At 40.0% G+C, this 13,466-nt stretch overlaps 1 protein-coding gene across 10 annotated transcripts in view; it reads right to left on the bottom strand.

Annotated features, from left to right (window-relative positions):
• tmc3 (transmembrane channel like 3) overlaps positions 1-13,466 on the bottom strand; it is a 587,484-nt gene that overhangs the window by 78,066 nt on the left and 495,952 nt on the right. For all 10 annotated transcript variants that reach the window (XM_077518216.1, XM_077518214.1, XM_077518224.1 and 7 more), the window contains one exon: positions 67-214. In XM_077518216.1, the coding sequence (XP_077374342.1) occupies positions 67-214 (148 nt within the window). The remainder of the gene's footprint in view (positions 1-66; positions 215-13,466) is intronic.

Raw genomic sequence — 13,466 nt, 5'->3', positions numbered from 1 at the left:
GAAGTATAAAATGCAACATAATCTTAGATTATCAATCTATTTAGAACAATTATTGAACAGTCTGACCCTGATGTTGTTGACGATTGCTGCTCCTTTGCTCTCTGCAGCCTCTGGATTTCCAATCAAGTAATCCCAAGCACAAAATACCCTCCAGCAGAATGTGAAGTTTTCATCAGAAGCACTGGCAAGACTTAGTCGGGAATTCTTGGCCATTCTAAATACACATGATGACAGTTAAATGGATCATAAACCGGTAATAGAAAATGCTGTAAATTACCCTAGAATTTCTCTTTCACATCACCATCAGGCTAGAAAATACGGTACTACAATTGATGTGATGACTACTGGTGACAAAGAACTGTGGCTGGTGAGAAATATAAAAAAGGCTTTCGCTTAGAGATACGACAGAACCTCCAAAGTCAAACAGGATTCATTCTCCAAACCAAAGTACTCTTTGCATAACCACAAAGCAAAACCACATTATCATTTTATAATTGAGTTTGAAAGCTATTTTCCCCCAATGTAAATTTAATAAATTCCAGCATCAAACTGTCACATTAACGGTTCATGAACAACTAACAGCTGTCAGAAAATGTAGGTAGTAGATAGGTAGGTAGGTAGGCAGGCAGGCAGGTAGGCAGGTAGGCAGATAGGTAGGTAGGTAGGTACAAAAGGTCAATGCGGATTTTGGATAGAATCATGCACTTTGTGATACAAGAATGGTATTTGGCATCCATCCATCCATCCATCCATCCATCCATCTTCTACCGCTTATCCGAGGAGGGGTCGTGGGGGCAGCAGCTTTAGGAGGGAAACCCAGGCTTCCCTCTCCCCAGCCACTTCAACTAGCTCCTCCGGCGGGATCCCAAGGCGTTCCCAGGGCAGCCGAGAGGCATAGTCTCTACAGCGTGTCCTGGGTCGTCCCCGGGGCCTCCCGCCAGTAGGACATGCCAGGAACACCTCTCCAGGGAGGCGTCCAGGAGGCATCCGGATTAGATGCCCGAGCCACCTCAACTGGCTCCTCTCAACGCGGAGGAGCAGCGGCTCGACTCTGAGTCCCTCCCGGATGACCGAGCTTCTCACCCTATCTCTAAGGGAGAGCCCGGACACCCTGCGGAGGAAACTCATTTTGGCCGCTTGTATCCGGGATCTTGTTCTTTCGGTCACGACCCACGGATTGTGACCATAGGTGAGGGTGGGACCGTAGATCGACCGGTAAATCGAGAGCTTCACCTTTTGGCTCAGCTCTTTCTTCCCCACGACGGACCGATACAGAGTCCGCATCACTACAGACGCTGACTTCCTACCCGGCTCATGTAATTTCTTCAGCTTTATGAAAATCTGCAGACGGCGTCCGTATAAAATAAAATGCTTCGGGAAACCCTCCGCTTCGCCGAATCTGTTCCGCGCTGCAGATGCACTGCACCGCAGCTGGTTTGAATTGACACGTACTTGAATGTGTTCTATTCTTCAGCATCCTGTAACAACTATGGCCTATGGCCCAGTCCACCCTCAAATTTTTTTTTTATGGTTTGCTTCTTCTAAAACAAGCTCTCTGCAGTTGCATAAACATTCCACAGCTCAGACAGGATCTAAGCTTGGTTAGCTCTGCAGGTGGTCACTCAACCACAAACAAAGCTCTTTTGAAGCCGCTGACCAGGTGACATAGGAATTTATGCGTTTGCCGAAAGAGTTTATTCAAGCCTGACTTCCCGGGGCCCGAGAAAACACCTTCAATGACTTGGAATATACAAACGACTGGTCAAAGGAATGTTTATGACCTCTTATCAACCACAAAGGATATTCTGGCGTCGCACCCCTACAGGGGGCACTCCTGGAATGTCTAGATGGAGCAACAGCACCGTCAAGTGGTGAAACTTGGAACTATCCTTAGTGACAGTTTACTAAGAAGTAACCGCATTTTATACATTTATACCATGATAATTCTTGATAGATAACTGAACTACGAATGATTCATGTTATGTCTTTGTGTGTATGAACGTCCTATTTCATTTGTACTCCATAAGGAATGAAAGGTAATCAATATCTTTCAGTTCAGTCAGATTAGACAAGTAGGAATTACCTCACGTTAGTTTATGATGTATTAATTACGATGTGTGCTAAACGGGTTGTGTGGGAAAACTGATTTGCCAGACTGAACAAATTTAATGCCAAATTATTAATACCTTTAATAATTTGTTTTTTTAAAGGCTGCGTGAGCGAACAGAAGGGTTTGCCACCACCTACTGAAGCCCCGCCCATAGACTTTAAAAAGACGAGGGGACCCCCTCTCTCGCTCTCTTCCCGATCTCTCTCTTCCCGAGCTTCCACGCTGCCCCCTCTTCGCTCTCGCCATCCTCACCTGCTCCCACTGACTCTTTGTTCCAAGAAACTTGTCAAACACATGGCCCCCTTTGTTCCGGGCAGCAACCATTGCCACGAGAGCAGCCACTCACTCCGCGCCACGCCAAAGCAGGTGCAAACTGCAACTATGACCCCAAAGAAACTCTTTTACTCCCTTTTTCCATGTTTTCCCCCTTTTTTTCCTTCACCATCGATGACTGCCCCGCCAGCAGCGAGCCCCCTGGCCCCCGGGGTACTTGCAACGTACCGCCGGACTCAAGGTTGTCCCGCACCTCACCTGCTATTCGGTGGCGCCCCGCCGCGGTGCCAGCTCACCTCCAACGGCTGGCCTTCCCCGTACGCCGGCACGTAGCGGACCGAGCTCCAACACCTGGAGTCCAACTACGCTGCAGAAACATCTCGCCGACCAATCAAGGGACGAGCCGCGCAACTACGTCAGCCCCCGAGCGGCTCCCTTGCTCACATGTGGAATAGCCCCTTTTTGATTTTCTTGCCTTTTTGAATGAACATTGACTATTTTCCCCCCTTTTTCAAAAGACCGCCCGTTTCTGCTCGTTGGACGCAGCCCCCATTCTCGTAAGTGCACGTTTGATTCCCCAATTCGGCATATCGCTGTGTGCAACTTACGTTTGAAACATATCACAGATCTGGCAAGTTAAATTTCTCTTTTCCTGTTTCCTTTCTTATTTTCATTAGCTTTATTTGATTTATTTTCTTCTGACGGTAGGATAGTTAGATAGGCAGTGTTTTGATTCTGTAGTGTAGCAATCGTGAATAAATGTATGTTTTATTAACTCTATTCCGCCAGAGTCATCCGTGTTTCCGAGTGGATTATTATTCTTTTGTTAGTACAACGAACCACTGAATATCGAGTGCGGCGACTTTAGATTATAAATGACTGATGAAGAAAGGATTTTGGTCGTTGTTTGCTTCTGTTAACCCAAAGCAAAGCCAATGTGGTGCCCCTAGAGGTTATTGAGGTAATTACAATTTACCTCTGTAACGTCCAGATTATTAATTCGTCTAAAAGACGACCCAATTATCGCTACAATCCGTACAGCCGCCGTACGGAAAACATACCGCGTCCATTCCGCAGTCGGTGTGTGGATTTCACCTGCTCGGTTTACTCAGCCTGCGTCACTCAAATGTCATTGTTTGGCACGTGAAACATTGTGTGCATCTGAAGTAATTGTTTCCAACCGTTTTAGCACCCTTGGTTTGTGGAATGAGGTGCATCATTTTTTTTTTTTCATCTTAAATTGTATTTGTTATTGGATTGTGATGTCTGTTTTGATATTAGATTAAAATGTGTGTTTATTGCCCAGTGAAAATTAGTTGTGCATATATGTATGTTTTATCTTTGGAAAGTGTTTATATTTTGCATGTGTTGAAAGATTAGCACAATCAACAAACAGGGTGTCCCGGTCTGCAGTGAGGGGCGATTGCAACATCCCAAAAAGAAAGTTTGCCTTTTCTTATAAAGTTATTAAAGAGTGGAACGGGCTCCCCGACCACATAAAAAAACAACACCAATTTTTACAGCTTTTCACGCGCAGTCAAAGCTCCTTGAACATCAGTCCTGTTCACATTTCTAGTACATGGGCACACATCCATCAGACGATACCCTAGTGGGTACCGTCTGATGGACACAGTCATAAGTATAACTGTTGTTGCTTCAATAGCATACGACCTATAACATACGACCAACACCTCTACGATTTATGTATTATATGCTTGTCATAGATTTTTAAAATGCTGTTTTGTATAATTTTGCCCCCTTTTTTTTTTAAATAAGATTTGTAAATTTTTTTTCCCAAAATATATTTATTGTTGGTTTTTTTTATATATGCAGACACAAAAAAACACACACACAAAAAACAAAAACATGGCCCAAAAGAAAGAAAGAAAAAAAAAATGATACTCGCATTCCAAAAACAAAAATTACTGTTTCAAAATACAAATGCTCTCTTGACAATAGATGAAATTTCAAGTCCAACATAAGTTAAATAAGGTTCCCAGATCTTCAGAAAATAATCGTCCTTGTGATTCAAACGACATGTCAGATAGTCCAAGGATATATGGTTGAAAATGATCTTATGCCATTGTGTCTTTGAGGGTGCGTGGTCAGAAATCCAGTTTACCAGCAAACATTTTTGAGCACAAAAGGTAAGAATTTGATACAATTTTTTATGATATTTGTTGGTAACAGCAGAGTCAACAAGTCCAAGCAAAAGAAATACAGGATTGCAAGCCAAATCAACAACAAATATCTTATCCATTTCTTGTCAAATAGTAAACCAAAATTGTCGTATTTTTGAGCAAGACCAAAAACAGTGTGTGAGGGTACCAATTTCAATTTTGCACTTTAAACACATTGAGGAGGTGTGAGGCTTAATCTTGTGGCGCAGGTGAGGAGAGATATGGGCCCTGTGAAGTATCATAAGTTGAGTGGCTCTAACTCTGTTACAAACACACAGTGTTTTTACATTGTGCCAAACACTTCTCCACTCATTTTCAGTAATATTACAATTGAGTTCCTTCTCCCACTGCTCTTTCAAATGCAACGTATTGACAACAGAAAGTCCTTTAAGAGCATTGTAGAATATTTTAACAGAGCCTGCACATTTGGAAATAAAAATGAGTTTCTCCATGTCTGATATGTTTCTGTTAAGTATTAAGTTTGTAGTATTCTTCTTAATGAAGTCCCTCACTTGCAGATATTGATAGAAATCCTTTCTTGGAATGTTATATTTACCAGTTAATTGATCAAAAGACATCATAATAGATCCCTCAAAGAAATCCTGTAATTTAGACAGCCCTTGTTGTGCCCAGTTTTTAAATTTCGTATCGTTCATACCAGGTAGAAACTCTGGATTATTCCATATTGGTGTGAGCCCAGAAGGTTCATTTAACCTTCCGTCCATTTTCCGTAGAATACGCCACACTATAATAGAAGTGCGGGTAATAGGATTATGGCAGGCGATTTTCAAAGACCTAGTTCTCCGAAGAAACAGCAAGTTAGGTAATGGACATTCAGACATTGAACTTTCAATATCAACCCATAGAGATGCTGGTTTATTCTGTACCCAATCGGCTATAGTACACAAATGTGTACAAATTTGGTAATTTTTAATGTCCGGGAAATTAAGACCTCCTTCTAATGAAGGCTGACACAACATGGCTATCTTAAGGCGTGCTTTCCTTTTCGAAAATAAAAGAACTAAACCAGCTATACAATTGCTTAATTGCCTTATGAGATAGCATAACAGGGATCATTCGTAGTGGGTAAAGTAACCTAGGAAGAATATTCATTTTTAATAATGCTACTCGGCCTATCCAGGAAATAGGAAGATTGTTCCATCTTTCCAGGTCCATTCGCACACGGTCAAACAATGGGGAGAAATTGGTTTTATACAGTTGTTCGAATTTAGGTGTCACAAAAATTCCCAAGTAAGTGAAACCTTCCGGGGTCCAATTAAAGGGGAAAGATTTCACAGGCACTTGCTTCAAGATGCCCAATGGCATAGCATTAGATTTAGTAAAATTAATTCTATAACCTGAGAAGCTGCCAAAAACATTGATTCTTTCAATGAGACAGCAAATGGAGATATCTGGTTTAGTCATAACAACTAGAACATCATCAGCATATAGTGTAATTTTATGTTCCCTATCCAAGATTTTAAGACCACTTATGTTATCATCTGTCCTAATCATCTCAGCCAAAGGCTCAATAGCAAGAGCAAATAACAGTGGTGACAAGGGGCAACCTTGCCTAGTTCCTCTCGAAATAGTGAAATAAGGAGAACGCAGTCCATTTGTGAGCACTGCTGAAAGCGGGTTTTCGAATAAAATTTTAATCCAATTTGTAAAGGTGGCACCAAGACCAAACTTATTCAAGGTATAAAACAAATATGCCCACTCAATGCGGTCAAATGCCTTCTCAGCATCTAAGGATATAACTAGGCCGCTTTTAGAAAAATGGTGAAAATATTGAATAATGTTAAGTAATCGACGCATATTATTCTGGGAATTTCTACCTTTGATAAATCCGGTTTGATCTTCGTTAATTAAAATAGGTAACATTTTTTCCAGTTGAGTTGCTAAAAGTTTTGATAAAATTTTTTGGTCTACGTTTAATAGTGAAATTGGTCTATAGGATGTACATTCTTCAGGAGCCTTGCCTTTTTTTAGTATCTATGAGATATTTGCTTCTCTTAAAGAACGTGGTAATGTACCTTTAACCAAAGAATCGTTAAACATGTTTAATAGTGGGTCAATTAATATATCTTGAAATCCTTTATAGAACTCTACACTGATCCCATCGGGGCCGGGGCTCTTCCCAGATTGTAATCCGTTTATCGCATCAAGTACCTCTTTTTTTGATATTGGGGCATCAAGAGTGGCCTTCTGCTCAACGGACAAACAAGGAAGGTTAAGGGCAGAAAAGAAATGACTCATTTTGTTAATTGAGTCTTCTTCTTGTTCTGATTTATATAAGTTTTCATAGAAAATTTTAAAAGTATCATTAATTTTTAGATGATCAAAAATTAGATTGCCTTGGTTATCCTTAATTGAACTAATAGTTTGGGAGTCTGCCTTTTTCCTCGTTAAGTATGCCAGATATTTTCCAGCTTTGTCACCACTTTCATACAACTTCTGCTTTGCAAATCTGATTTGTTTCTCTGCTTCCCTGGTCAGTAATGAGTCTAAAGCACAGCGGAGTGCAAATACCTCTTTAATTTTCTGTGAGGATGGCTTTTCGCCATGTTCTCGCTCAGCACACTTCAACTTGGATTCCAATATTCTTTTTTGCTCACTTTGCCTCCGTGACCGAATATAGTAGATTTTTAGGAATCAGAAAATAATCAATTCTTGTGGATGACTTTGAAACATTTGAGAAAAAGGTGTATTCTTTATCAGTTAGGTGCTGAGCTCTCCACACATCAATATAATCCATTTCCTCACAAAATGCATTTACCACCTTCGCATGAGAGGAAAGGGAAGGTTTACCAGGCGAGGATTTATTCACAATTGGATTAAGATGACAATTAAAATCGCCTCCTATTATAGTATGTTTTGAGCCAATATCAACTATTTTTGAGAATGCAGAGGACAGAAGATGTGTTGGATGTCCAGGTGGATTATATATATTCAGTATTGAGATTTCTTCTCCTGACAAAATCCCCTTCAAAATCACATAAGAACCAGATGCATCCTTTATACAGTCCAACATTTTGAAAGGGACATTTTTCTGAATGAGAATAGCTACTCCACGACTTCTTGAAGTAAAAGATGAGAAATAAACTTCTAAACCCCCCGTACCGCAATTTTAGATGTTCAATGTCATTTAGATGGGTTTCTTGCAACAAAGCTATTTGTACATTCTCCTTTTTAAGATAGTTCAAAACTTTCCTTCGTTTCACAGGTGTGTGTATTCCCCTGACATTCCAAGTACACAATTTAACTCCGGACATGAGAATAATAAAAATATGCAAAGGCAGAACATTTGTCTATTATCAAAGTAAATGCAATATTAAACTTGGGCCGTAAAAGAACACAAAAAACACAAAACAAACTGAAACACAACGAAATGGTGCAAACAGAGTGCACAATGCCCAACCGGGGCTTAAAGAAAAACACTGTCCTCCTCTCCAATACAGAGGAGATCGAGTGAATGGGACCTCTAACGGTAACAAGACACATCAGTCAGTCACTGCGGTCAGGCCAGCCGCCACTCGAAAAGACGAAGTCAAGCCAGCCGCCCCAACGATTGTTAATACTGTGCATTACGGTAACGTGCCGACGTGCCCCTGCGTTGGCCACCTTCAAAATAAAAGCTGAGCAACACCTGGTTTATGGTTTAAAATAAAGAATCATAAAAAAACAACGGTTTGTTATTCCAGGACCAGACCAGTTCTGAGGGACACTACACCACCCCAGGTATCCAACCAAAGTACTTTCAACAAAATCTGATGTTGCATTTCAAAATAAAACTGTTTTGAAAAATTTATTTTCCGACATTAATCCCTGATTTCAAAAAATCATTAAAAATTCATGGTTTGTTATCCCAGGACCAGACCAGTTCTAAGGGACACTACAGCACCCCAGGTATCCAGCCAAACTACTTTGAACAAAATCTGATGTTGAATTTCAAAATAAAACTCATTTGAAAATTTTAATCTCAACTATAATCCCAGATTTCAAAAAATCATTAAAAATTCATGGTTTGTTATCCCAGGACCAGACCAGTTCTGATGGACACTACAGCACCCCAGGTATCCAGCCAAACTACTTTGAACAAAATCTGATGTTGCATTTCAAAATAAAACCCATTTGAAAATTTAAATCTCGACTATTATTGTTGATTTCAAAAAATCATTAAAAATTCATGGTTTGTTATCCCAGGAACAGACCAGTTCTAAGGGACACTACACCATCCCAGGTATCCAGCCAAAGTACTTTGAACAAAATCTGATGTTGCATTTCAAAATAAAACTCATTTGAAAAGTTACATCTCGACTATAATCCCTGATTTCAAAAAATCATTAAAAATTCATAGTTTGTTATCCCAGGACCAGACCAGTTCTGAGGGACACTACACCACCCCAGGTATCCAACCTAACTACTTTGAACAAAATCTGATGTTGCATTTCAAAATAAAACTCATTTGAAAATTGAAATCTCGACATTAATCCCTGATTTCAAAAAATCATTAAAAATTCATGGTTTGTTATCCCAGCACCAGACCACTTCTAAGGGACACTACACCATCCCAGGTTTCCAGCCAAAGTACTTTGAACAAAATCTGATGTTGCATTTCAAAATAAAACTCATTTGAAAAGTTACATCTCGACTATAATCCCTGATTTAAAAAAAATCATTAAAAATTCATGGTTTGTTATCCCAGGACCAGACCAGTTCTAAGGGACACGACACCATCCCAGGTATCCAGCCAAAGTACTTTGAACAAAATCTGATGTTGCATTTCAAAATAAAACTCATTTGAAAAGTTACATCTCGACTATAATCCCTGATTTCAAAAAATCATTAAAAATTCATGGTTTGTTATCCCAGGACCAGACCAGTTCTGAGGGACACTACACCACCCCAGGTATCCAACCTAACTACTTTGAACAAAATCTGATGTTGCATTTCAAAATAAAACTCATTTGAAAATTGAAATCTCGACATTAATCCCTGATTTCAAAAAATCATTAAAAATTCATGGTTTGTTATCCCAGCACCAGACCACTTCTAAGGGACACTACACCACCCCAGGTATCCAACCAAAGGACTTTAAACAAAATCTGATGTTGCATTTCAATATAAAACTCATTTGAAAATTTAAATCGACTATTATTGCTGATTTCAAAAAATCATTAAAAATTCATGGTTTGTTATCCCAGGAGCAGACCAGTTCTAAGGGACACTACAGCACCCCAGGTATCCAACCAAACTACTTTGAACAAAATCTGATGTTGAATTTCAAAATAAAACTCATTTGAAAAGTTACATCTCGACTATAATCCCTGATTTCAAAAAATCATTAAAAATTCATGGTTTGTTATCCCAGGACCAGACCAGTTCTGAGGGACACTACACCACCCCAGGTATCCAACCAAACTACTTTGAACAAAATCTGATGTTGCATTTCAAAATAAAACTCATTTGAAAAGTTACATCTCGACTATAATCCCTGATTTCAAAAAATCATTAAAAATTCATGGTTTGTTATCCCAGGACCAGACCAGTCCTAAGGGACACGACACCATCCCAGGTATCCAGCCAAAGTACTTTGAACAAAATCTGATGTTGCATTTCAAAATAAAACTCATTTGAAAAGTTACATCTCGACTATAATCCCTGATTTCAAAAAATCATTAAAAATTCATGGTTTGTTATCCCAGGACCAGACCAGTTCTAAGGGACACGACACCATCCCAGGTATCCAGCCAAAATACTTTGAACAAAATCTGATGTTGCATTTCAAAATAAAACTCATTTGAAAAGTTACATCTCGACTATAATCCCTGATTTCAAAAAATCTTTAAAAATTCATGGTTTGTTATCCCAGGACCAGACCAGTTCTGAGGGACACTACACCACCCCAGGTATCCAACCAAACTACTTTGAACAAAATCTGATGTTGCATTTTAAAATTAAAACTCATTTGAAAAGTTACATCTCGACTATAATCCCTAATTTCAAAAAATCATTAAAAATTCATGGTTTGTTATCCCAGGACCAGACCAGTTCTGAGGGACACTACACCACCCCAGGTATCCAACCAAACTACTTTGAACAAAATCTGATGTTGCATTTCAAAATAAAACCCATTTGAAAACTGAAATCTCGACATTAATCCCTGATTTCAAAAAATCATTAAAAATTCATGGTTTGTTATCCCAGGACCAGACCAGTTCTAAGGGACACTACACCACCTCAGGTATCCAACCAAAGGACTTTAAACAAAATATGATGTTGCATTTCAATATAAAACTCATTTGAAAATTTAAATCTCGACTATTATTGCTGATTTCAAAAATTTTGAAATGCAACATCAGATTTTGTTCAAAGTACTTTGGTTGGATACCTGGGGTGGTGTAGTGTCCCTCAGAACTGGTCTGGTCCTGGGATAACAAACCATGAATCTTTAATGATTTTTTGAAATCAGCAATAATAGTCGAGATTTAAATTTTCAAATGAGTTTTATTTTGAAATGCAACATCAGATTTTGTTCAAAGTACTTTGGCGGGATACCTGGGGTGCTGTAGTGTCCCCTAGAACTAGTCTGGTCCTGGGATAACAAACCATGAATTTTTAATGATTTTTTGAAATCAGGGATTAATGTCGAGATTTCAATTTTCAAATGAGTTTTATTTTGAAATGCAACATCAGATTTTGTTCAAAGTACTTTGGCTGGATACCTGGGATGGTGTCGTGTCCCTTAGAACTGGTCTGGTCCTGGGATAACAAACCATGAATTTTTAATGATTTTTTGAAATCTTACAATAATAGTCGAATTTAAATTTTCAAATGGGTTTTATTTTGAAATGCAACATCAGATTTTGTTCAAAGTAGTTTGGCTGGATACCTGGGGTGCTGTAGTGTCCATCAGAACTGGTCTGGTCCTGGGATAACAAACCATGAATTTTTAATGATTTTTTTAAATAAGCAATAATAGTCTAGATTTTATTTTTCAAATGAGTTTTATTTTGAAATTCAACATCAGATTTTGTTCAAAGTACTTTGGCTGGATACCTGGGATGGTGTCGTGTCCCTTAGAACTGGTCTGGTCCTGGGATAACAAACCATGAATTTTTAATGATTTTTTTAAATCAGGGATTATAGTCGAGATTGCAATGTTCAAATGAGTTTTATTTTGAAATGCAACATCAGATTTTGTTGAAAGTACTTTGGCTGGATACCTGGGGTGGTGTAGTGTCCCTTAGAACTGGTCTGGTTCTGGAATAACAAACCGTTATTTTTTTATGATTCTTCATTTTAAACCCTAAACCAGGTGTTGAGCAGCTTTTATTTTGAAGGTGGCCAGCGCAGGGGCACGTCGGCATGTTACCGTAATGCACAGTATTAACAATCGTTGGGGCGGCTGGCTTGACTTCGTCTTTTCGAGTGGCGGCTGGATTGACCGCAGTCATCAGTCCGGGTTGTCGGAAGGTGATGATCATTTAAATTCTCCCTACATAAACTTTGCAGGTTCGAATGTCCACTCAACAAACAGTTCACATAAGGTAGCATGACTTACAAAAGATGGCAACAGAATACAAGGAATTAGCTTGAACGTCATTCCTCACCAGTGGAAGGTCCGTCCATCGCGCTAATGTATTCCTCAGCCTCCGCTGGGTTGTTAAACATTTTGGTTGATCCACGGCATGTTACCTTCAGCTTCGCGGGGTAGATCAGCCTGTATTCCGCGCCAATTGACCGGAGTCGCCTCTTCACTTTGTCGTATTCCATTCTCTTGCGAGCAACAGCAGCCGTAAAATCCTGGAAAAACATCACAGTAGAGCCTCCATGTTTCACGACCCGGTTCTGCCTCGCCATTTCCCACGACGCGTTCATCACCCGCTGCTTATCCTGATAGTTGTGGAAACGGAAACGTACGAGCACTGGTCTCGGTTTTTGACCGGGGTGCGGCTTTGGAGCGAGCGAACGGTGCGCTCTCTCCAGCTTCATCCGTCCGCCTTTTCCTTCGATGCGTAGCACTTCGGGAAGCCAGCGCTCAAAGAACAGTGTCGGATTAGTTCCCTCCGCGCCCTCGGGAAGGTTTACAATACGGACATTCATCCTCCTTCCACGGTTCTCCAAATCATCGACACGTTCAGCCAAAAATTCCACTGTCTTCTCTAAGGTTTCCACCTTAGTTTTTATCGGATCCACTGCTTCTTCCACGGCAACCATTCTTCGTTCCGCTTCATCCAGCCGCCTTCCATGACTCTCTATTGTGTCGCCGTGTTTTTTAACACTTCAATATCCAGGGTTTTCCTTACCCCTCCCCAGTCCCCAGAAGTGAGCCAAATGTCACTGTGTTTTGTGTATCAACAACCCAGTGGCCTACAACTAGGCACCTTTGTTTTACAAATGCAGCCATTACCTGCCAGATTAGCGGCTTCCAGGCACACCCTGCAAAATAACGACCTCTTTGCAAGTGAACTGCATATTCAATGAGGGCTTTGTCACCACATGATTGAGTGAGCAGCAGCTGCACCCATCACATAATCCAATCACATATGCAGAAAAGAGGTGTAGCAGTGCCACTTAAGCTCAGATGACTTCCACAATTCTTGATCAAATTTGTAATAAAACGTCAAACGTTTGTAAATAAAAGCATTGAAGTACTGAAAGCATTTTCTTGTTTCTAGATATTTTTTATTTTTTTTTACAATACTTCACTTCAGATGTCAAAAATATATATTTAGGGCCCGAGCAGCGACCGCTGCGAGGTCCCTATTGTTTTTGTAAAAATTATTATTATTATTATTATTATTAGGGCCCGAGCAGCGACCGCTGCGAGGTCCCTATTGTTTTTGTAAAAATTATTATTATTATTAGGGCCCGAGCAGCGAACGCTGCGAGGTCCC

The sequence above is a fragment of the Festucalex cinctus genome, chromosome 4 (genome assembly GCF_051991245.1).
Source record: "Festucalex cinctus isolate MCC-2025b chromosome 4, RoL_Fcin_1.0, whole genome shotgun sequence".
NCBI lineage: Eukaryota > Metazoa > Chordata > Actinopteri > Syngnathiformes > Syngnathidae > Festucalex > Festucalex cinctus.
Note: the sequence above shows the minus strand (reverse complement) of the source record. Positions and strands in the feature narration are given on the sequence as shown.